General features: G+C 39.3%; 1 protein-coding gene across 2 annotated transcripts in view; it reads right to left on the bottom strand.

The window, feature by feature from the left end:
* The window catches only part of LOC138192028 (netrin receptor UNC5C-like), a 188402-nt gene that overhangs the window by 23566 nt on the left and 138021 nt on the right, over positions 1-26815 (bottom strand). Inside the window, exons 5-9 of one of the 2 annotated variants that reach the window (XM_069139184.1) lie at positions 17354-17534; positions 14977-15144; positions 14630-14794; positions 10129-10185; positions 361-552 (exon numbers count right to left, since the gene is read on the bottom strand). In XM_069139184.1, coding sequence (XP_068995285.1) covers positions 361-552; positions 10129-10185; positions 14630-14794; positions 14977-15144; positions 17354-17534 — 763 coding nt within the window. The remainder of the gene's footprint in view (positions 1-360; positions 553-10128; positions 10186-14629; positions 14795-14976; positions 15145-17353; positions 17535-26815) is intronic. The other variant, XM_069139185.1, reaches the window with a different exon arrangement.

The following is a 26815-nucleotide window of genomic DNA, read 5'->3' on the forward strand; positions in this document are numbered from 1 at the left end:
CCCAAATTAAGGAGAACTAGAGTCTGTAGTGCTCTCTTTATGAGAGTGTAAGGAAAAGGCCAGTTCCTCTTTAACAGCAAGTGTCCGACCAGCCTGAGAGACGCAGTTCAGGCCCCATCAGTCCTGGGATACCTATTTTGTTGCAACTCCTGACCATCATGAAGCATCAACGTGGTGACTTTAACTTTCTGGATAACATTTTCAAGTTTGTATACTAAGTATTGTGTTTTTGTTTACAAAGACGATACTGTACCTTGTAAATGAACCAAAATAGCGTGTTTGTTTTCCATTATGGATGGAAATAAATATATAGATATTCCAGTACTTTCCCCAAATGTAAATTTCTGAAACATTCATTACCTGATCTGGCTGTTTTTATATTGACAGACTGAAAGCCTCCATTTAGCGCCGAGGTGTCAATGATGTCTGAGTCAAAGTCACGGTGTGTCTTGCGATAGACAAAGAGCGCCACGATGACAGAGATGAACAGGCACATTATCACGGCGATGACGATGCCCACGTACAGCGCCACGTCATCTGTACTCGGGGCAGCTGGAGGGGACACAAAGACAAAGAGAGCCACAGCGTTAGACAGATATTGTTGCAGTAAGCATGAAGCAAGAACCGAGTACCCTTAAAAGGTCTTCTTAAGAGTAACCGTACATCAGAAATTAAACTGGATATAAACAGCTACAACAACGATAATTCTTCCTCTGGAACAGCGGGGCAGTGGCAAAGAATAAAACAATATTTTTGTATAGCTCTCTGTCATTCTTAATTTTGTGACAGTTTCACTTATAACTCTGACCAGCGTTCAGACTCAAAGGACGATGTCCATAGGTTCTATTTCAAATGAAACCTTCAGAGCCCTCCAGCTTGTGTAATATGATAATTTGTCTAGACAGAGAGACAGAGACACCTTTCATAGAAAAAGAACGGTGCCAACTCTCAAAACTTAATAAGGCTGTTAATTATTTTACAGGGGTCCTAACATCCTTTTTCGATTCGGCTGAGACTTTAATGGTGTTTCCGCGAGAACAACGGTGGAATTGTCCTTCCTGATGCATATTTTAAAGCAAAAGAAGGGACTAAAATTTTAACTGATCCTTGATGTGGATGGTAAAAGGTATGAGCCACACTTAAGAATGAAGAAGAGAAGAAGTGAGAAAAGGATGAAATATAATAAGTTAAGGGCTCTGGGGATTAAGATGAGGAATTAATAGGGGGGAAAGCCAATCTGTGGAGAGGAATCTCGAAAAGAGGGCTCATAAGCAGAGGGAGTGAATAGAGAGGGATGGAAGAGATAGGTTGATGGATAGGATGAGAGGAGAGTAGAAAGGGAAGGAGAAATAAAGAGAAGAAAAGAGGTAACTTGAAAAAAGAGAATAGGAAAGCAGGGAGGAGAGGAGAGGAGAGGAGAGGAGAGGAGAGGAGAGGAGAGGAGAGGAGAGGGGTGATAACAGCGATGAAGAGAGAAATGGGGCCAAAGCGGTATAAATGCACTTGAACTTCAAAGCAGCAAAACAAACAAGCCTACATATTTAACATGAACGTGCCTGCAAAACTTTGTTGAGAAGTCTCACACTAAAAGCACTGCTCATATAATCATGTCCTCTGTAGCTGGTAGGAGGGGATTTGTCTGCAGCTATTAGGAGGAAAACAGAAAAGTATAGGCATCCTCCTTTTAATCCGCCCTTAAAGTTGAGAGGCAGATAACAGGCTTTTAGTTACAAACAGCCTGAGTCATTTGCTAAAGGATTTGCTGTTGTTGCATCAGAGCACGTTCAGAAAGCATGAATTTGATTATGCATGAAAGAATCCTTTGATGAGGTGTACAAACATTCACGCTCACATATGCCTAAGCATGATATACACATTCACAGAAGAGAGGTCACTCGTGATGATGCTAGTTACACGTTTACCACTTGAGGGAGCTATGAACCACCCAGTGCCTCTGGGGAGCTGAACATATGAGGATCATGCTTTGCCCTCATATGTTCAGCTCCCCAGAGAAAATTTAAGTCTGACACTGTGATGCACCAAATCTCCCTGGGCACTTTGTCTTATGAACAGAAAAAGCATTAAGTTTTCAAAATACCCCTGTGATTTTCACCCCATGAATTTTGTAAATGATCTACCATCTAAACAAATGTCTTGAGATGCAGTGCACAACAAACGGGGACACAAACGTCATGTTTATTTACCACATGTGCACTGTATATAAAAATCAACTACTAACACAATGTAATTGTTTTCCACAGTGGTGCATGTAAAGCACTGTCTAAAACAGAGAAGTTATGCAGGGTGGTTGTATGTAACTGGCTCAAACAATCTGAGTTCAAGTCCCAGATCAAGTTTTCTTTTTCTGTTTTATACTATGACAATATATTTCTGTGTGGTGTTTTTGCTTATGTAACTGTGACCTAAATCCTATCCTATAGTTGTTAGTTCCACCCAAAATCCAAAAAGTTGTAATGCTCTTACCTCCACCAGTTATCTTGCATACTGAATGCTCATCTCCACAAGAATTTTGAATGTGTGAAAATGTTGAATGTGTGAAAATGTGTCACACAAACCATACTATGGCAGAGGAAGTGAAACATTGACATAATGCATGATTACAGCACTCGGTCGCAACAAGATTAATTACATGTTTGTTACATACATCACATTCCTGCCAAATGTCTGTTCATCAGATTTAACTCCTCTAAGAACCACCTTTAAATCTCCAAAGTTGAACTCAAATGGGTTTTGTCAGATACAGTTACCAATTTCCCTCTGATGCTGTTGGGCATAAATTCCCTGGTGCCCCAACTACTGCTGCACAAAGTTGCCCTGTTATCAAGGTCCTTGCGTTTGCCAAGGGGGAATAGAATTGGATAATCCTCTTAAGTACCAACTCCCTGATCTTAATTATGATCATCATCATCCTCATCTATTTAAGGAATCTTTATCTTGTTTCTACTTTAACTTGAAGGTCTACGACTTCAGAGCACAAGCGATGTCAGGCAGCCACAAGAAGTATTACTTTTAAACTTACTTTTCCTTATCCTATTTTCCTATACTGTGTTTGGAGACACTTGGGAAAGTTAACTAGGTGTTAGCCCGCTGTCTTCTCAAAATATATATGCGTGTGTACAGACTGTAACTTGTTTTATACCAGTGGGCTTACAAAGCCTTTCTTCACTATGACTTTATATCCCATTTCTCTTAGATTTTTCTCTCCCTCCGTAACTCACACCTCTCTGTTCGATTTCCTCTGTCTCCATCTGTTTGATTTGTAGATGCATGAAACTACATGTCCCATTAGAGCTCCTACCTGCCTAAGTAACCTACATACAACTGCTGGATATCAACTTTTTTTCTTTTTTTTTTCTTAAAATCTTTACCTATTCCTTTTTCTGTCTTAAATTTGCTTTTTTGTTTTCACATCACAATCTAAACTTTGACAAAAGTAGCACTTTTGTTTTCAAATGGTGCTTAGAAACAACAATGTTGGACAAGGTCATGTACTGTATTTGTTATTGCTCCCGTTATTTGGTGTTGATATCCTTCAGCGCAATTAATGTACTGCAAAGATGAAAGAACCTAGTCATGCTGCTGAAAATCAGTATAAAATGACTGGTTTAAATGTAAAAAACAATCCTCTGCACGACTGAATTTATAGTCTGTGCAGAAATCCCATTTATACCAATCATGTTTTTTTAAATGGACCTTTACAAGTTTAAAAGGATGTATCCCTTGATAAACTGTATGCTTCATTTGAGCTCAGTCTTAAAATGCTTTTCAGATTTTACTGCTCGATAACTGTAATTTTAGAATTAGGAAAAAATTGCACTAATGTACAGTAGCTTTTCTTCAGCACTCACATATTTTCTTTGCTACATATGTGTCCATTTCTCTAGTCTTTCATTTTCATTGTGCTTCTACTGAAAAGCAAAGTGTTGCTTTGGTTGAAAACTGCCAAATCTTTAATGTTGATGTTCTTTTACTGTCTGACAGCCTTGCGTAATAGGATGTATTTTTCTGACAAGATGACGACTAAAAAAGGGACTGTATGAGGGTGTGCACTTTTGACCAACCCAAATAAATGAATAATGTGTTTGGACGTCTGTGTGTATCTAAGCATGCTCTGAGAAGCCAGAATGACAAAATCAGCAGTGATGGAATGAGATGGCAGCACAGTTTGACTAAGTACTGAAAGGTGCACACCTATGTGCATTTTGATGAGCACTCATGCGAGCACTGACACTCACAATGAATGCATGGACAGACATTCACGCCCACGCACATCCATGTAAAGTTCCATACGCAAATCAACCGTTTCCCAAGCTTTTCCTTCCTTGTACCTGACAAGTAGTTTCATGTTTGAAGCACTCACCGGCAATACCAGCTAAATTGGATTTAGATTAAAAATATGTGCCTTTCAATGGACGCAACAGAGGAATTAAAGGTAGAATAAATCACCTGGTAAAAGAGAGAGAGAGAGAGACAGCCCATCTGTGATGTTCCAGAAGTGCTACCTGACAGCTCTCTATAGGAAGGGGAGAGTTATGTACTGAAGGTCAGACGCACGCACGCACACGCACACGCACACGCACACGCACACCCACACCCACACACACACACACACACTATTAACTTACTGTATACACACAAGGTGAATGAATGGAGAACATACACAATCACATGTACATATCTATCATGGCAGAACTTGAAATGAAGAAAGGCAAAAGTTTTGCAAATTTTTGTGATGGCTGGAGTGTGAAAAGTCTTCTGAAAATGAATGTAAGGAATGTAATGTCCACTGAAGTCATAGAAACAGTACTGTGCAGGGATATATGTGCGGCTATGAACGACTGCTTTTTTAAGAATACATTTACTCTATTTAATATAGTCCCCGCCTTTTTTTTTTTTTCTACCTATATACAGTATATTTTGCCTCCTCCTATTTAAGATCGTGTGTCTAATCGCATACATACTTGTGTGTCAATAACTCTGAATGATTGTGTGTGCATGTTCTATTGACCAAACGACGCATTAACCTGAATCCCAAGGGAAGAAAAATGTTTATTCTTAGAGATTTTTGGACAAACTAATATTATTAGATGATAAAAGTCATCTAAACCTTACATTTTTTAAATATATATATATATAATTATTATTATTATTATTTTTTTTATCTATGCTGGTTTGGGAAATCTTGATGTTTGGCACAAAAGACTTTGCTGGTGAATTGTGCCAAAAGAGGGTACACAATTTTAACAAAATACCATATTTCCTTTTTTTTCATGGGAATGAGTACATGTAATTTGTAATGGTTTTGCACGGCAGTGTTACTTTATGAGAGCAAAGCTGAATATTGTGTTTGTGCTGTGCTTGTGTGTGTGATCAAAGCCAAATGGTTTTCAGTTGCAAAACCAATTATTTTGCTGAGGTAGGTAGTGTGCATCTGTGTGTGCGTGCGTGTGTGTGTGTGTGTGTGTGTGTGTGTGTGTGTGTGTGTGTGTGTGTGTGTGTGTGTGTGTGGACTGACTGATGCTGCATCTCACTGTCAGACATAAAGGGTATCATAACTGGCACAGCTAATTTATTTAACTAAAATCTCTGGGAACTTAGTGACTCAAAGTGTGTATGTTTACATGTGCAGAAGCCTGGAGGCTTAGGAATTTGCAGAGATTTTACACACAGACACACACACACAGACACACACTCACACACACACACACACACACACACACACACACACACACACACACACACACACACACACACACACACACGCTCTCATGTAGTTGATTACACACATGGGCTAGCAGAGCAGAAGCCCGGGCTCACCCTCAGTCAGCATGCATCACTGTCTATTGATTGGCTGAGCTTTTTGTCATTCTCGGAGTCTGTCCAACCTGCCACGGTGAGGATTTAAAGAAGGGGGAAACAAGGATGGCTTAGATTAGCTCGTCTCTATCTTCTCTGTGATCTGCATCCAAAACAGACCTGTGGACAATCACTACTTGAAACTCATTCAACTGCCTTTTTGATCTTGCTTGGCACAAACATGCAAACACCACCCATACTGCACTCCTGGCAGACACATCCGCCCTAAGTAACTATCAGGGATAAATACAAGAGTTAGAGAGGAAAATCAAGCGGCCATTTGTAAATTAATCTATGTTTATTTTCTACAGTGGGATTGGAGAAAAGCACTTGATGGTTGATGGTGCCAGAAAATACAATACGAAGTCACTTTGGAGTCACTGAGGCCAGAAGGTGTATTTCTGTGACCACTCTGTATATTATATTTCCACCCTGAAATACAGTGTAATTGCAGCTATTTAAAAAATGGACTGAAAACAAGCCTTTCAGCACAACTTGTTTTATCCAATTGAAAAACACATTGTGACGTCTTTCAGTGTCTGCTGGTCACAATAACGAATCACAAAACACTCGCAGTCTCTTGTTACACAGGTCTACAGCCCAGCCACCATCCTCCCTCCCTGCTCATCCTCTCAAGTTAAGCTGGTCTTTAACTGACACAAACAGCTGTGTCACAGTTTGGGGAAAACAAAGTATGACACAAATGCATAATAAAGCAATGATCATTATAATACTTTTCCTTTTGGGCTTGAGGACAATGCTTTTCAGGCATCATGAGACACCTTGTGACAATATCCAATCAACTTTTCCCCAACCCTTACTTATGAAGCAGTTGAGAGTAACTGTAATATGACTGACAGAGACTTCAGTGTGGTGTCTGCTAAAAGCGTGAATGACTTACAGAACTTGCCAGTAGTCAATCAGTCGAAATTAAAGCCCAGTTCAGACCAAAGATTATTGCCATGGCAAAGTTATAGCAGTGTAACCTTGCCCTTCTCAACTCGACTCAAGGCAGTTGACAGTGTTGCCTGAGACTCAACTTGTTAAATTGCAAGTGGGAAATTTCACAATGTAAGGCACGTCACCTCGTTTAACAGCCAATCAGCTCATAGCAGAGTCAGCTGATCATGTCAGTGACTGAAGTGAAGGAAAAAGAAAGGATCACCTCATTACATTATTTGAGGAAAGGCTGTGTCTAAATTAAACTACTTAGTCAAGACCAACAAATAGGCTGTTTTTCCAATTGTACCCTGGAACTGCTCTGGAAAAAGACAAGATAAATTGAATAGATCTCCTGTCTCCGGTTCATGGTATAAATTTGTGTAAGCCCCAGGGGTATTCCCTTGAAGCACTCATGGTTGACTCCAAATTCTCTACCTTTTCCTTTTAATTTTTTTTTTTTTTTTTTTTTTTAAATGTTTTTGCCATTCCATCACAAGCAAAACTGCAACTTTTGCAAGTACCTCACCGTCACTATCCTTATTCATGACACTAAAAAAATTATCCAGCTCTAACAAAAGGCTAAAAAAAAATCAGCAGTTAAAATAGAAGTACAGAGAGTTGTATCTGTGAAGATGTTACATGGTCTTGTCTAGTTGCTTTGGTGTAAACTGGCAGGTTTGAAAATGCTGCAGACAGATGAATTAAATGTAGTTGCAAGTTTCAAATCATCTCATTGCAAATCTTTCGTCTGAACTGGCCCAAAATCTGTGAGAAGACCAAAACCAAGTTCCATTCAGGAAATCAAGAACCAACTCTCAGGAAGTGAATAATAATTTATCTAAATAAGCTTCAATCTACATATACCTCATCCACAACATACATATAGCCAACAGGATGATTCTGAAAAAAGTGTCAGCTCAATGACGAATACATAAATACAAACTGGATTGTTCAAACCACATAAAAACTGTAATCATATTCTGAGAGAACAAGATCAGCTTGGTGATTTGTGGGTCTCGAAGACACTCTCGCAACTTCCCAATGCACATTACAGATTGTGCTTTTGAATATTAGAAACAGAGTGACGATCTGTTAAATGAGCTATGACTGCTTCTCTCTCCGTGCCTTTATCAGTCTGTGACAGTCTTCTCGCAAAACACACCGTATGATGAAACTGCTTCAGCAGACCCTAAACGAGAGTCATTAGAACACATAACAGACGCTCATAGATTGCTTTGAAGATAAAACGAAAGCTCCCGCAATGAGAGAAGTACAAAATACAGTAATAAGAAATGGCAGAGGTCCTTTTCCTCTTGCACCTCTCAATTTCTGTCTTCCTCACAGTTTGTAGTAAATTTCACTTGTTATGTCACTACCACTGAGAGAGATGGAAATAATAGGAGTTGGCAAGATAGACAGGAGAGGAAGGGAGGGTAGGAAGAAAGGAGGACAGCAAGTAAAACTGCGTATATTTTTTAAATCCTATGATTTTTCACCCTTTCTATGACACATTAATATGCTTTTATACCTTTCATAGTGGTACTACCCTTGCCAGGTGATATTGTACCTTCAGAGACAATGGGTCAAATCAGTAGGAATGATGCAAACTTTTTGTCAGTTCAGTGACCATAGTTGGACCGCATTGAGTTCTAAGTGAGCCAATAAGCTTGTGAACACAAAGTAAGTGTTCAGAACGAAGGCAAATTGCCTGCTTTGGCAATGATTCAAAGCTGGCTGGCTACTCTCCAAAACGGCTACAGCTGCAACAAACGAACAAATTGTGAATCAAGTGAACTGGTGCTGAATTGATTCACTGCTATCAGACAGGAAGAAAGAAAGAATCAGGTTAATTAAGGGAATCTGTCACCACTATGCTGGAGTCATTTTCAAAAGACAATCCCGGGATCCCGCATGACATTATAAATAGTGGAAGACCGGTATTGTTTTAGTAGATCTCCTACGCAAGATAAATAAAACCTAAAGATACATACAGAATAATTAGTTAATTAGGCTTTGAGGCATAACCTGTAAACCTTGATGTTCCGTCTACCCAACTGTAACTGGCATTGTTGACAACATTGACATCGACAACTTCACCTGCTTATCCTTTAGAGGCTAAAGACGAAGGTCACATTGAACAGGTTGCTGGTCAAACACAGGGCTGACACACACAGACAGGTGCATTCAAAGTCAACTACACATAGCATCGTTAAGAGTTGTGTAGCGTTTACTTGTAATTTGAAGGGCAAAAACCTAAATTGGTGGCTTCTGCTGTTACTCTTAAATGCCCAGAGGATGGTGAAGGAGTTGTGCAGCTACAGCTAAATAAAAAATATTCACAGAAACATTGGGTCTCATTCACTAACAGTGCGTAGGCACAAATCTATGCTTAAACCGTGCGTACAAACATTTGACGCACAAATCTGGGATTCATCAATATTTTCTTTCCTGAAATTGTTCGTACTCTGCGAACAAATTTAGGATGACATTAGACAATGCGTACAAATGATGACTGCCTGGCTGTGTGAGAAAATGTAAACATACACCTTTTAACATATCAAAACTGCTAAACGACAATATTGAAAACCTAAATTTACTAATGCATTGACCAAATGTATTAAATAGGCTAGCCATTAAATTGACGCATTTTAATCCATATCAATTATTTCGTAATCAAAATATTCACATATATTTAAATATTCACAGATAATTGAACAGTTTCCGGTACACGCGCCTGTCAATTTAGAATAATTCCGATTCACTAACATACGCAAGGTGGTGAGAACAAATTTGGTCGGTACGCACGTGTCATGAATCCCACGGTAACTTTGCATGCACACTTACTTTGTGCGCAAAGTAAGAACATTTCGATGCACATATTAGTGAATGAGGCCCATTGAGCACAAATAATCTGGAATGATTATACAACCCTTACCAAGTTTTTTTTTTTTTATCATATAAACAAAGATGTAAATGATTCATAAACTTATTCATTGGTGTATCTGTGTAGGCACAGATATATAGCATGGAACAATGCCACATGCCACCACAACGTCCCTTGTCTGAGAACAGAATAAAGCTTCAGAACTAGTGAAGCTACTGTTGGAAAACTTTGCTGTGCTTTTCTCATTTGGTTGATAAGCATAGCAAGATGATCGCACATCAAGAAAATGGATCATAACACAAGTCCAATAACAAGAAAACACAAAGCAAGATCAAAAGGCCAACGCTCACTCAAAGAAAGAAACACTAAGATGAGAAAGACAAAAAGGAAAATGGATGATGATAAAACAGAAAACATCAACTTACATGGCAATCCCAAATCACTCTTTTCTTTGGACTCAGTGGACTTCTGAAACAATGAACCTTGGGACAGGAAAAGAAAGGGGATGGTGGAATGGATGGAGGAAGGGACAGGAAAACAACAAAAATTAAACAAATAAGTCAAATAAAATGGGACAAACATGACAAGACACAGACCTTGACATGCCAATGTTTCTTTGTTGGTCACTTCCCCAAAATGGAAACAAATTATAATAATAAAAAACACATCATTTTTTAGAACCCCTTTCTTTAAGGCTGTTACTGTCGTGTCATGCTGAGTGGTCCACTTAGTCGTGGCAGACAGAAGGTCTATGACACAGATGAACTGCTGATGCACTGATGTATAATTGAAGTGCTTGTGTATAATTGATAAAGGCAACATAGCAACATGGTGCGCTTAAAAGCTTCTTGTCAGACCAGCTGACCATAGAAGACACACTGATTCAGCACTAAGTGATAAGAAACACTGGCAAGGTTAAGTGGGGTGGTAAGCAAAAAAAATAAATACACGAACACTTGTACAGATGACAGGGAAATTGTAGCATTTTGTTTGTTATCCAGGTATGTTTCAGAACAGTTTTTTAAAAAATTTTTTTTATCAGATTTCTTATTCTTGTACAAGAGGACTTAGCAATTGACTGCACTTATGTAACATGTCACAATGATTCATGTCTGAGTCGCCAATGACAGCAGGAGCAAGATGCCATGACATAGATTTATCATGTGTTAATTAACACAATTGTTCCAACAAACAATAATAATGAAATGTGGTAGCAGTAAAATGAAGCATAAATGATTTACTGAGAGCCCACACAATCACCATGTGAAAAAAAAGAAGATAGCAGAGTAGATGAGGACAAAACATTTCAGAAAATTAGTAGAAAATAGCTACCATGCTGTGCAGGGAACAATACGACAAAGTGGGCACAATGAGAAGGAACAAAAAGGGAAATGGACTGCTTGGTGCTGTGCAGTACCTGCTGATCGTTTTGTATAATACAACACGAACACAACTCAGTGTTCTAACCAAACACTAAAGTTGCATAACAGCCAGTATCTCTAGTGATTACTGAAGTTTCAGAGACCGTGCATCAGATTATATTTGCTGTGGGGGCACTGTTATGTAGTATGCACATTCATGCATACTGCATTGTGTACACAGAGTGAGTAGTGAGTGTATTGTCATGCTCTCTAGGATGACACAGAGAAGGTCTGAGTGTCTGTCCCAAGAATCCTGATCAATGTGTCAAAAAAAATGCCAACAGGCCAAAACATATAAAGCAACTAAAAAAAACTCCTGAAAGACAGAAACAGATTCACAAACACAAACACACACGTGCACACACACACACACATACACACACACACACACACACACACACACACACACACACACACACACACACACGCACACACGCACACACGCACACACACACTCACACACTCACACACTCACACAGGCTCACACTGATATAACTGTCAGATAAACACATAAACACCGAGAGAAAGGAGTCACTCCATGCAGGGCAGAAGTGAGGTCAAATGGATTTCTACCTCTCAGACTTTAATAGGACAACTTTAGAAAAAAGGCAGCGAGAGACGGTGGAAGAGATGAATAGAGAGGGAGGAGGCGTTGGTGGAGAGAGAACGAAAAAGAGAAAAAGTCGAGTGAAGTGCTTTTGAGTACAAAGTCAATTACAGAGCACTATCTAAAACATTACCTCCTCCTCTACATTGACAGTGTTTTATCTGTTCAGTCAAAATCCTGAAACCTCAAAGTTACTATTAACCAGGAACTAAGCACTGCCATACCATACCAATGAACCCTTTACTGCCTGTATAAAGACCACATTTTAAAAGAGACATCATTCATAAACCAAATGTATAAATGGTAGAAGAATTACTTCACACCTTTCAAACATACTGTAAATATACTGTCTAGAAAATCCTGTGTAAGCAGAAACCCCCTCGAACCATTATATTTACAGGGGTATATACACAGACACAGTTCATGGATTCCTGTTAATGCAACAGGAAACAGTTGAAACATTAGTGCTGACATAAAACCCTGTCTGTGCAGTCATTTTAAAGACAGAAAATCAATTACAGGAAATGAGCCTAAATCTATACCTCCCTTGGTTTAATCCCAGATTCTGTGGCTATACCTCACACTGACCAGATGGAATCCGCCTGATGGATCAGAGTCGGGGTATACAATACACCACGCTAGGAGGCAGGGCTGCATCTACAGTAAATGCTGTCAATACTGGGCCCATGACAAAGCTTTTTAAGGAATTGTATCACATTATTCCATTGCTCATGACATAGACCATCCATTAAAAATAAGCTATCATCCACACCCCTCGGGCTGCTGAGAGAAGTCCCTCACACAAGTAACGGTTCACTTGGCTGGAGGCTTTGTGCTTATTGATCAAGCATATTTTTTTTTTGCTGAACTGGAAATGGTAATTTAAGTGGATTAAAAATTGCAAATTACTTTAATTTAAAAGCTCACAAAAGAAATTACGAACTTTCAAATGAGAGACCAAACTAAGGTAGAAACTAAGGGTCAAAATAAATTCCCATGAATGCGGCACAGTTAAACTAGCGCCTCGGTCCGTGAGAAATTATAGACAACCATATATTCATAAACCCCGTTAAAACTAATATTGGAACCTGGGATAAAACCTGCTTTGGGGGATCAGCCGACCCTCTTTCAAAAAGCTCCTCTCCACCAGGGATATACAATGATCTGGACACCTTGGTAACCTGATGTTATCTATCTGGCATGGAAAAAATGCACTAAAACTAATGTTTAGGATAGAGTTTATGGAAAGAGAAACAGTGAAACTTTTTCCCCCCTTAAATTTCCTCAACAAAGAGCAGTTATTTTCAAATGAGTGTATCCCTGACTGACCCCATGCCTTGGGTTTGGTTTCCATGTCATCATCTATCAGTATTTGTATTGTATCATCAAGTCAGTTTTGATTTCAACTCCTTCTAGTACATCTTTTTTTTATATAATTTCTCACAAAGCATTTTCACAATTGAGGAAAAATCTCTCTATGGCTGCCATGTTGTGTGAAAGACTAAAGATTCATATGTACGTGTACGGGTTTCAAAAATGGAATTTTTTCCTCTCTTTAATCTGTCAAGTCTCTCTCTCTCTCTCTCTCTCTCTCTCTGCCTTTCCCTCTCTCTCTTGCCATGTCACATGCTTGTCTGCCAATTACTCTGAGCACATGGAGTTACAAGTACTATTCCAACAAGTCAACAAATATAATTGCCTATACCTTGGAAAAACTGCTGCTGCTATGTTTGTGCCATTATGACTCAGCCCATATTTTCCATGGAGTTCTGACATTTACTGATGTCAGAAATCACTGTTTATAAATTGTGGGGAGATTTTGGAATATTTACTCCATAAAATTAATTCTCATTACTTTTCTTATAAAACAGGTGTTTTTGACTTGAGACTGGAAAGTGGAAAGTGGAAGGTTAATAATGACATTCAGAAACCCTCCAATAAATATCCACAATATGCACAGAGGAGGGAAGTCTAAGACAGAGCAAGAGGAAATCATGATAAACAAGAAGAGGTCAAACTTTGGTATATGACTGGACTGTGTAAGAAATGCAGAAGGGCTTTCAATTTGAAACTCATACAGGTGGTTGCTGCATTTGGTCAGCCATGCATCATTCAGGGGATACATGGTGTGCCTTTATCACTCCGTCAGTGACAGACATTGGTGTTTATAGTGCTGGCCCTGTAGGTTGGGCCAGCCAAAAGGAGAGAGAGGAGCACAAAGGTGAATGGAGGAAGGAATAAAACCGGAGAGATTGAGAGGAAGGGGCGAGAAATGTTGACAGTAAGGATAGGGAACTGAAGGTAAAGGATAGTATGGTCTGAAGGAGAAGAGCAAGATGAGGAGAATGACGAAGGTAAGGAGGAGAGGGAAGAAGAACATTGACAAAGAGACAGGAGAGGAGGACAGGAACAAGTGAGAGGAAAACATCTAAACTGATGCAAAACAAATGGATAAAAGGTGAAAAAGGAGGTAATTTAAGTCTGATTTTAAAACTATAGTTTGCCTTTTCTAGACTAAATATATCTCTCCTCTGAGTATATTGCTAATATTGCACAAACACTTTAAATGATTTATTTCTGTGATAAAATACAGATATGGATTTCTTAATATGGATCAAAAGTGGTTTACATTAATCCATTAATTGTCACGTTACACTTGGCTCACTGTGGGTCTTCTGCTTGGGCAAAAAATCTGACCATGTGTCAACATTCAGTGGACTGCCTCATCTACGGTCAATTCCCTCTAAAATCAATTGTTATTTGAAGCAAATAATGCAGGACATTTGTTTGAATTGGCATACTCATTGTTCATGATTAGATGTGATATGTGGCAAAACCTTGAAGCATTTAGTAGAAATGTGTCAATGCTTGTGCAGAGGATATTTTTTACCCACTTACTTTGCATACAGAGACCATCAGTACAGTTCTGAGACTGGAGCACGAGCCCTTCGCAGTCCTTTCCGCCGTTTTTAGGGGCTGGGTTGTTGCATTCCCTCCTCCTCCATTGGGTACACTCTGTCCCACAGGCCGACCACTTACTCCACTCTGTCCACACACCGTCCACTAGAAAGAAAGGAAAAGGAGCCAAGGGAATGAGAAAGACAAGAGGAGACAGGACAATGGCTTCAACGACGTCTCAAACCTTGCAAGGTGTAGCTTTAAAAATCACATAAATTAAGGAATAGGAGCTGAAAATAGCAAAAGCTGAGCTCAGGACGGAACCGGAAGTAATAGAATAGAATTACCGGTGCACAGTGTGGTACAGGGCAGTTTGTGTATAGCCTGTCCATCACAGGGCAGTCCTCCGTTGAGAGGGGCGGGGTTAGTGCAGCTCCTGGTTCGTTTCTGGAAGCCTCGTCCACAGCGGCTGTTACACGCGGACCACTCTGTCCATGTTGACCAGCCGCCGTTCACTGTGAAACAGAGATCAGTCACTTAATAAATACAGTTATCAAATCCATGCGTTAACCCTTTAACACCTGCCCTTTTGGAGGCACAATAGCACCAAAGGTGTTAGTGTGCACTCTGCCATGTGTAAGTGAGGTAGGTGTTTTATTTTAACATGCCCACACCTCCTGAAGTGGCGAGAATGTAATCTATTGATGCATATTGTGTATGCAATATTCTTGCTACTTTGGTTTGTTCGAGCCGCCTGTGATTGTTTCCTGCAGGTGATCTACTGACCGACTTTATTTAAGCTGTCACAACTTTTCCTTTATTTGCTGGTTTAAATCCCTTTTAGAAGAACATGTAAAGTGCTGTTAATCTCAGCTCTGAAATTATCGGCGAAGCAAAGATGCCTTGCACACCTTAATATTGAACATATCCTTTCTGATAAAATCTGTGATTTTACTACGTTGTCTCATTTAACTTTACTAGGTCTTAGTGAAGACCGTATGTGTCAGAAGGCTGGGTTGTTGGAGTGTAGTGAAAACAGATTTCCTACACACACACACGCGCAGCTTTTCAGTTACCCTCCAGCTACTGTAGCACATTTTTTCCCAGACTGCGTTTACACTCACTAATTCAATCAGTGAAGATCACAGACTGACACAAATATGTACACACATGAAGTTGTACAGCACTAAACACACTGTAAATCACAGGGTATTGTGCTGCTGGCCCAATTACTCAACCCTGAACCCTTGCTGGAGAGAACACAAGGAGCAAAAGTAAGTATTAATAGTTGAATCAGGATTCAGAGAGTTGTCAATCCCCACTAGTGAAAGTAGTTATCTTTTCATTGTTTATTTGTACCTCGTCTCCTCCTTTGTCTCTCTCTTTTTACTTACTCTTTTTGTACCTCTACATTATTCCCCTGCATCCTGTCACATTAGGCTTGTCTGTTCCTTCATTAGTTTGCATTATTGTTGTTGTTTTTAGAAGAGAAAAATGTTGCATGGCCGTACAGACAACGATAAGGGCAGACGACAGCTAAAAGGAGAGAAATCAGGTATAACGTTAGAATGAGTCACAAGGACACCCAGATAGAGAGCTGGCATCTGGAGAGGTATAGTGGGTTGAAATTTCTCTGCTGTATCTTGACAGCTCTGTCTCAGCCCAGTGGACAGTGCCCACTCCTTTCCCAATGCCCAATTAGAAATGAATCATCAGAGAGAAAGTAACCAGTAAATTCAGGTATAGCATCAATTTTCTTCAGGATTTCTACTTTTTTTCTTCCTCACTTGACCGCATTCCCTGACTCTGTTCTCCTCTGCCTCCCCTTACCTGTCTCCCCTCCGTCTATAGTTGCTTCATTTTTTTCCTTTATGTTCCTGTGTTTTTTTCCACAACTATTTCACCTTGTCAACAATGTCAGCCTGGCCCTTGTGGAGCAACATAGATTGAACCACAGATTGAACAATCTATTTCTGTAAGGATACATCAGTGTCAAACCACTCCATCTCTCGTTGCCTGCATCGAACAGGCACATGCTCTGGTATTTTGATTGAAACACTCCTCGCAGCGAATAGAGTCAAAGTTATATTTGAGAAACCCTGCGTGTGTGTGTGTGTGATCTGCTATACATTGTTTTTCCTCAGAAATATTTCTGATCCTTTCGTGTCAAGTTTGGCATTTGATATAAAGAGAAAAGGAGAAAGTGAGGCACGCGTGTTCCTTGCCTCGTCAAGCTTTTTCTTCTCAGCATTTAGTAAAAACAGCAGCAGAAAAGCTTTGCTTAAAAAACAAGCTATTCAAAGTTGTTTTCTGTTGTTGTTTTTCACAGCTGTTACCATGCCATATGCTGCACTATTCATTTAGAATCAGGACTCTTGGCTGAAAGGAACATTTGGAAAGCCCAAGTGTTCTAATTTAAAACTGATGGCGTGATTGGTGGGTTTTAATTGGCTGGGGTCAAAGGGGATGTGAGACTATCAGGCCAATCACAAAGAGAGTGAGTTGGCATGGTAGTAGAGCTAATTTAATGTGGCAGATGGGGGCTGGCTTGGCTGATCAGAGACATTGTTCAGTGGCTGCACATAGCATTTAAAAATGTGTTACATTATTAACATTCTGAACATTAGACACAAAAATGTCATCAGCACTCATAAAAACAAGAACAATGATTTTTAAATTCTCACACACACAAAGACGCATACAGGCGCATACATGCAAACTTACCGTAAACAATGACTGTCGCTGTGGTGCTTCGTCTTTTGGCCACTATGTTTTTAGCCACACATGTGTAGTTGGCTGTGTCAGACAGACGCGCCTGTTTGATAATCAGGTTGTGGTCGATGGTGATGTAGAAGTTTCTGTCCTCTGCTGGGTCAATTATCTCTTCATTCTTTAACCACTCCACCTGGGAGACGGAGAGAAGAGAAAATGAGGTCAGTGTAAAGGTTTCTCTACAAGGCTGATATATTGTAGAACGAGAAAAGATTACAAAAATGTGACTAAGAAAAGATGACATCCAACAAGATCTTACTGTAAAATGACACTGCAGAGCTATATGAATTATCTGATTTCATAGTGGACAGGTTTGTCCCTGCTGTGAAACCAAAAGCTAATTAAACCAAATAATCATAATATTGATTGCCAGCTGGGGGAAATTATGAGATCAAGTTATAATGTTGTTTTCACAACTGAGCCTCCATGATAGAAATGGCTGATAGAAGGAAGCTGAAGGAAATAAAAAAATATATGGCTTTGAAATGAATCTGAAACAATACATCTGTGAGAATAAAAGAACAAAAAAATAAAAGAAAAAAGTTTCGGTGATGGTATAATCTTGTTTTTCAACCTTTCCAGATGACAGAGGGATAGAATGACTTAGGATGATGTTGTGATCTTTTTTTAATGGTTCCACACAGAAATGCTTTGAGGACATGTCACATTCAATATTCCAAGTGAATAAGTATATGAAGGATAGAAGGTCTTGTAGTGACTACCAAGACAATCGTGTGATCTCTCAAAGTTCATCCTGTAAGTAACCAGGAACTTTTGTCAAAATTATTCTCATACACAGTATAACTCTTAGAGATTACAAATTAACAAGCAAATAAATGTAGCTCATAGTGTTGGGTGTAACAAATATAATAATGATAATCAAACATGATTAAACTGAGGAAACTAAGGAAGTTGTTTATCCATCAAGTGACAGAAATCACAGTTGAAATAATTTACAGTGGAGCCTTCAATATATGGAACCCTTGGGTGTCAGCATAGAAAAGGAAAATGCCCCAAACATATGCTTTCGCAAGGTACTTTGGATGAAGGGTAGGACAGGGGGAAACTATTCTATTTATGAGCCTAATCACATTTCCTGAGTGCTGTATTTACTGGTCCAAACCCTCATAAATTCAGCCCGTCCAAGCTTTATGGGAGGCACATAAATGTCCGAGCAGTGTTGTTTAATTCATGTTGTTTAATTTCCTCCTCCCTTCACATTAGGAAATGGAAATCTCAGATGCAGAAAAGAGGAAATTCTGTGTTATTCTTCAGTTTACTGCCTGCTGAGGCTCGCCTGTCATTCTTCTCTCTCAGTTATTCCACCTGCTTCTCTCTCTGATCTTTAGAGATTCTGCAGTAGTCTTTGGCCATGGGGCACACTGTAGGTCTGAATTCTCAATCTAAAGTGAGATGCTGTGTGACCTTTCAGTTTCCATTACAAAGTAAAGGTTATACAGAGAAAAAAAGCAAAGCCAAACAAACAAAAACATTTATATACAGCGCAAATGATCAGGCAACAGGTTTAGCTTTATATGGTAGGTGTATAGAATAGAATAGTTGCTCTTTCCCCAGCAAACAACAAATGCAATACATATTGTGTTGTGAAACAAAAAATCAGACTATTTGTATCTATATTTATTCACGCTTGGGATAGTTAAACGAGATGTGCTGTGTACACAAAGAACAATGAAAAAGGCCTCTGCTGAAATATACACTCCATTAATAATAGAATAAAATATGTTTTATTAGTTGCACCCTGATCCATGTGGTCTAAAGTCACTGATCAGACTATGTCTCCTTAAAAATCTGATTTAAACAGACAAAATAAACCAGTAAACACACAACGTCAGGGAGACGTATGGATGTCCGCAGACATCCAAAATTGGTTTAATATCTTTCTGATTATTTTCTTCAGACTTCTTCATAATAAAGTCTTACAAAAAGAGATCTGAAGTGGTTTAAAGGCATTGAGAGGAAAGTTGCATATAACATGGGAAAGATCAAGTTGACCCCAATCCCTTCAAAATAATAACAGGCAATTTGCTTCCTTTCATTTTTTTTTTACATTGTTCAATGAAACTACTATGAAATAGTTGATTTCACTGAATTTTCAAAGCATAGTCATCATAAAGTGTCTCAGCCCCGATCTGAACTTGCCTCTTGATGATCAAAGCATCAGCATAAAAAAAAATTGGTATGTTGATGGTAAACCAGACGACATGGAGTATTAGAGGGTAAAAGCAAGTTGAAAAAAAAGGAAATGTCACATTAAGCTTCATGAGCCCTGAGGGGACTATAAATGTAGCCTGACTGTATTCTAATGCAAACTGGTTAAGTCAATTTGTGCGAATAGATTATAATACAATATACTCTCATTTATTTTTTTCCTCTACCAGGGAATAGACCCACATTTCCCCCCCACATCTGATATTTCCTAAAAAAATTCTGTGTGGTTAATTCAGAGACCACTGTGGCCAATGGCAGAAAGTAAGTCAATGTTAATGTGATGCCCCTGAATTATCTGAAGGATTTATATGATAGCACATTATGCTGCAGAAAAGAATGATTTGAAAGAAGGGAAGATGACCAATGATTCAAGCTTTTTCCATCATAACACAGAAAGTACAACACCATCTATCTGTGAAGTGGCTTATTGATGATCAAGTGTCTTGTTCATTGTAATACTAAAATAATCTCTCAAGCCTATTTAAAGGCTCATAATAATACTCATTATTTACAGCTACAATGTAACTTTCAGACGATCAAACCACTTAAGTAAACTGGACGTCTGAACTGATGAAGTGGAAGATGAGTTTGTTTTAGAGTTTATGTAAATCTGCATGTCAACATTTCAAAGTGTGAATGGAAGCAGGGTGAGCATGTGCATGTGTAATTGTTTTACTCATGTTGTGAGGACATAAATCTGTTCCCAGAGTCACATTATGGGGACACGGCTTCCTTTTGGGGATGATGTCAATAAGTACATTTTAAGATAAGACTTGGTAAAAGGTTGGGATAAGGTTAAGGTTAGGGCAACACAGTTACTTGCCTAAGTAGTATTCATGGTGAAGGTATGTCTGTAAGAAATTATGAATTCAAGTCACTGTAATGTTCTTTGATGTGATGGAAGTGCTACCGCACGTGCAAGTGTACATGCATGTCTGTGTGTGTGTGTGTGTGTGTGTGTGTGTGTGTGTGTGTGTGTGTGTGTGTGTGTGTGTGTGTGTGTGCGTGCGTGCGTGCGTGCGTGCGTGCGTGCGTGTGTGTGTGTGTGTGTGCATGCGTGCGTCTGTGTGTGTGTGACGGAGAGAGTTTTAAAGGATGGCTAGATTGAGAAAAATAAGATCAGAAGGGAAGGCCAAAGCGGAAATTGAGAAAAAAAATTAAAGAAACAAAGGTGCCAATTCTAGTGTTTCATCTGGGCAAGATAAAAGAACAAAGAAGAACACTTTGATGCTTTGGAACTCAGCTTCCCTCTCAGTAATCACACAGACTATGTAAACATGCACAAACACAGACCTAAATATTTAGATTATTCATTTCAACACCGTGACATCGTCACATCAATCCATAAAACTGGAAATATTAAATTAGATCTGCAGTCACACGTGCTATGGGACACCAACACATTCTGCATAAATGTAGCTGCAATTCACAGTACAAGGTCAGGAACCAAATAATTGTTTTTGCTTCTTTTCGAATTAGCACAATGAACAGTCATTAAGAGATATTGTTGAACTCTTGACAGCCCTGATGAAATGAGAACACAGTGTTTTGCAACAGCATATTTCAAATTGTGAAGCATGACAGGAAAAACACGGGTTTTTCTTTTTGCTTGTCTTGTAGTTGCTAAAGTATTCATGACATTTAAACAATTGTCAGACACATTAAATGTTTCACATAATCAGGGCCGTTAATGCTGACCAAACAGCAAAGGCCAACAAATATGGAAGCAGGGATAGAGGTGAATTTAATGAGAAACAAGAAATACAAGTTGTGACAAATATACAATAAATGCATACTGTGTCTGATATTCTGACTTAACAACGCAAAGATCAACATGCAAGGATCATTTAATATCAGAGACTCCTAGGAATATGTATATCAACACTCTTCATCCACTAATCCACCCTTTTGTCCATTCATTATTTTATTATAATCTAAACTTTTCTTTCGCCATGTACTCATTTATATTTCTTCTTAGTTCCCTCCTTTCTCCAAATGTTGTTAATAAACTTCTTTCAGTCAGCAAAACCAATGAAGACAAACATGTCTATCTTCTTTTAGTAATTTGAACTCCAATTCCAATTAACCTGTGCAACCTTCTGCTTTGTGGCTTGCTTACTCTGATAATTTATACTGCGTTGCCAAAACAAGTAACACATTCACAAATACGTGTGGATGTCTGAGCATATAAAAAGAAAATATGTGCTATAAGCCAAAAAAATAAATAAAACAAAGGTCGTTTCATCTAATGACACATCCCATCTGTGAATTTTTTGTCAGATTGACAATACTGACAAAGGATGGTAATGTTATTCAGACAATGAATTAAAAGTGCTCACAAAAAGGAAATACACATATAACTAATTGCAGTTATTTAATTATAACGTATTCATATTTATATATGCAATCAGTTTTTCAAACAAGCAGTTGGTCTAGGTTGTGCAGCAAGTTTGATGACTGTTTCACAAAATGCCAAAATTAGATTAGATGATTTCCCAGAAACATATAACATGCGCCTTTCAAGCAGCCTATTAATACTGGTAGTGAGTTCTTGTGTGATGATGCACTGGAAATAGCCGCAGTCTTTGATGATGCCTGAAGGTTGAAGCATGTGAGACTGATGTGTGCTCCGTTGGCTTCAGACAAAGAGACCACATGTGGTGGCTATACTTCTACTGCCACCGCATCATTAGCCACAGCTGGTGTAAGAGTGAGCGTGCGTGCGTGCGTGCGCGCGCGCGCGCGCGCGCGTGTGTGTGTGTGTGTGTGTGTGTGTGTGTGCGCGCGCGCGCGCGCGCGTGCGTGCGCGTGCGTGCGTGTGTGTGTGTGTGAATGGCAGAGGGTGGCTGATTGGATCAAGGCAAGCCCAAGGGAGAATGTGTATTTGTTATTTTAACTCTCACCCACACATCACCTGTCCCTCTCCCTTTACACACACCCCACTACACACACACACACACACACACACACACACACACACACACACACACACACACACACATAAATACACGTGAACACACACTGATACACAGGAAATACAACCTCACCTTTAATTATAGGTTTACTGCTATGGTGTAGATATTAAATAATGGCATTATACATGCCAGTGTGGAGATACTTCCAGTGCTTGCAATGTATGGTCTCACATACGCACATACACAAATGCATGCACACACACATTCTTCGACACACTTGCACATGCACAAACACACAATGTAGCTGTGCCCTCTGTTTCAACTGGAACAGGATTTTAAAAAAGGTTCAAGAAAAGTCCATTCTTTTTTTCTTCAGACAAAGAAATCAAACGGCTCTTTTTTCAAAAGGAAAACTGCTTTGTGTGATCAATTACACAATCACTTTGTTCATGATTTTCTTACTGCTTGACCCATTAACTGACATTTATTTGGCTACAGGTATATTTCAAACCTTGGCCCGCTGTATACTCGATAAAAGCAAATGTATTTCCTTAGTTCTGTATGATACACTTGTTTGTAGTGATGGATATTGCAAATATGCTGTGTAGTGGAGTAATACATTCAAATATGGAGATACTTCCTTCTATTTTCTTACTTGAAGACAAATCAAGGCAGCAGAAAAGTTTAATTTATGGCACAATCTATTGAGATATGCATCTTCCTTTGGCAGTGGAACAAAGGCTTGGTCACATGCTGTGCAAGATAAAAGTAGGCCAAGATATAGAGATATATACTCCCGTTTGTTGTACTGGAGAGCGGCAGAACATTTTTTGAAAGGCAAAGCTTTGCCGCATATCTGCAACTGAGAGGAGGAACATCATAGTCACACTGTGTTACAAAGAGAAACAGTATAAATCTTGCAAAAGCAAAACAAATGGCAGACCACAGAGCAAGAAGTAAGATAACAAAGCAGAGAATATCTATGACAAATGCTAAAATATGACATGCTTTGTAGAGCCACTACAAAGAGTCTCATATGGGAATTGATAACAGCTCAGAGATACAGGGTCTTTGGGTGGAATCTGAAACTGAATCACAACATTATTTATTTAAAGTAGCAGCAGGCACCAAAACACACACACACACACATACACAATAAGAGGGGGGCGAAACACAAAATGGACAATAAAATCTGATTCCGCAATCAAATCAGGGAAATCAATTTATACCGGATGTGTGCGTGTATGTGAGTCACTGAAGTGTTAATATGTATGTTCGTCACTGAGGATTATCCCCTTGATTAGCTATATTATCTGGATCCCTATAAGACTTTAGATGAGTGGGTTAAAGAGCTCTCACAGTGATTACTCTACCTATGTGTGGGTGGGGACTGAGTGTGCCTCGTGTTTCCATGTTTTAATAATCCCATTCCCCTCACCACTTGATCCAGCAAGCTTTGTCACTTTATTTCATTGCGATCTGATGCTGGGGTGTTGGACATCAGAGGAAAGAGGCAGTGAAGGTACAGCCAAGACAAGAAGGAAAGAAAGATAAAGCAGTTTTCTTTGAATTAAATAACCACAGGTTTTTAAAGAGGGTGCACATCCACCCAATAGTTTTATTTGTAGCTGCATGATTCAATTTGGCACATTAGTGTTTGAATCATTCTGAGAATTAGTTAAAAAAAAATGACAAGATTGCCAAAATGCTGTTTTATTAAAAAAAAAATGTGTATTAAAAATTCTGCATTTCAGTTGGTGTGAAGCTTTCTCCTTCTTAACTGAATGTTTACCTATGCCAACATATCTTCTCAAGATTATCTTAATATAAGAGATATGAAAATACTCCTAGACCGCTCCTGTTGTGTGTGAAGTGTAGCACTGTGATGTGCACGGAGCAGGGGAAAGCTATACCCTTCGTGAGTAAATACTCCAAAATCAGTCTCTCGATCAACATCGGTACCTGAGTTACATGTGTTTCTGTGACCACAGACATTTTTGGGAAACAGAAAGAAACTTCTCTTGGGAAGGTTAGGAGCTACAATTGTGTTGTTGTGGGATACAAACTTCTCAGTTTTGAGCGCACCGTGAATGGCTGCCTTGTCATGTTGGGGAACCAAAGCGCTATCTTGCCACAGGTCAGATTTTCTACACCAACTTTTTTTTCCCCTCAGTTGCCTCCGAACATCACAGAACAACTTGGTGTTGACAGTCTGACCCGGAGGGACAAATTCATGGTGCACAACCCTGAGAATGTCAAAGAAAACTCACCTGGTTGTGCTCCTGACCTGATGAGCTATCTTTTGTCTTGGACAGTGATGTTCTGCCCCTCTTAAAAGCAAATGTCACTCAAAACAGCTCTCCAGGCTTACTGCTTCATTGCCATAGATTTTGCAAAGCATTTCATGGGTCTCCTTTGCCAATTTACTGAGTTTGACACAACATGTGATGTGTGCCCTCTGCTCATGTCCGTGATGAAATCACAAATTGTTGCATATCAGTAGTCACGGACATGCATGTAGCTTATGTCCTGATCTTGATCAAGTGATGTAACTTCAAATACTTACTCATCACGGTTATTGCTTCCCCCTGCTCTTCACGCGTCACAGTGCTGCGCTCCATTTGCGCACAATAGGAGAATGCTCTAGAGCTTTGATCCACCCTAATATAGCTTTATTGTTTTTAAAATAGATTTTAAGAAAGAACAAAACTGCTTTAGTCAGCAAAGGTACTTGAATGGATTTTGGTTATATTGACATGATATTAAACTTCAGTCAGTATTAGCCAAACCAAGACTGCAATCTTTCCCAAATCTTAACTAATTACTGAGAGTACCTAAACATAATCAAAAACATGTTATGTTTTATTTGCTACAAGTATATACTGCATTGATACTTTAGGTACATTTTTTTAAAATTTATTTTCACTTTTGTCTTCAGCTCCTTTCATTTTGGATTCTACTTTGTGAAAGCCCCAACAAAGGGCAATGCTGTTGAAACTTTGCTCTTGTTGGTGTACGGCCTTGATTCATGCCTGTATTGAGGCTGAATTTTGCAAACACTAACCAATGTGCAGACGTGCACAGCAGTCACTCAGAGATGTTTGTGCACCTGCTTCCTTCACGAAGAACTTGAATGACATTTACTTTTTTTTCTTCTTCAATTTAAAACTGCCCCATGACCAAATTTGAATCAACCAATCAACTTCCTTGATGCACAAGTCTGTGCGAAGCCTTGTTGACATTTGAAAGTATTTCCTTTGCAAGCTATGAAACTATGGTTACCTACTAGACCTCTCTATAGAATAAGTTTGGAGAAGTCCAGCTTTCTTTTTTTCCCATTCAACCTGCTATGGGTGCGCGCGTGCACGCACACACACACACACACACACACACACACACACACACACACGGACACATCACAGCCAGATGTGCCACACTCATTATTATTTGCTCTGACTGGCATCTATAGAGCAACTGTGGTAATTGCTATGCTTGCTTCCATTATCAAATACTCACACATGCCTGTATGCTCACGCAGACGTATTAACAAAGCCACACACACACATTGCAACATGCCAACCCAGTCCTCAAGAGCCCAGTCAGTAAAATATACAAGAAAGGAAAAAGGGAGGACAATAAATAAGGCAAGCAAGAAAAAGAAAAAGATAGTCCACATGAGAGAGGGTCAAAGGGAGACCTAAAGGAGGGGATAGAAGAATTAAGAAAAAGACAATAGTCAAAAGACAGTAGGAAAGAGAAGGAGAGAGCAGGTGGGAGGAAACATATTGAGAGGTACAGATACAGATGGAGCGAAGGATAGAAGAGAGGCAGAGAATGAGAGATGTGTGTTGGCAGAGCAAACCATCTATCTTTCTCTCAGGCTGCCATCAGCTTTCTTGACACAAACCCAGACAATTGGCTATAACTGTCTGTGTGTGTTTATCAGAGGATAATACCAACAGATGCCACACACACCTACCATACCCCCCCCCCCCCCCACACACACACACACACATACACACACATTCTGATGTGTAGCTAAGTAGAATAGTAATCAAGCTATTCATTAGTGCAGTAACAAAGGCTATTACTGGCTAATCAACAATCTTCAAACTCAATCGAGGAAAGCTAATAGAAATTTAATCCAACACCATGCTTGAATATGGAGAAGAGTGTGTCTGTGTGTGTGTTGATATTAGACAAAACAATTAGCTCATTGTGATAAGATGAACAAAAGGACTTTGTTGTCTCAAGCAATTACAGACATGTA

Source organism: Embiotoca jacksoni, unplaced genomic scaffold (assembly GCF_022577435.1).
Source record: "Embiotoca jacksoni isolate LCO1_2020_lvr unplaced genomic scaffold, fEmbJac1.0.p SCAF_8, whole genome shotgun sequence".
Taxonomy (NCBI): domain Eukaryota; kingdom Metazoa; phylum Chordata; class Actinopteri; family Embiotocidae; genus Embiotoca; species Embiotoca jacksoni.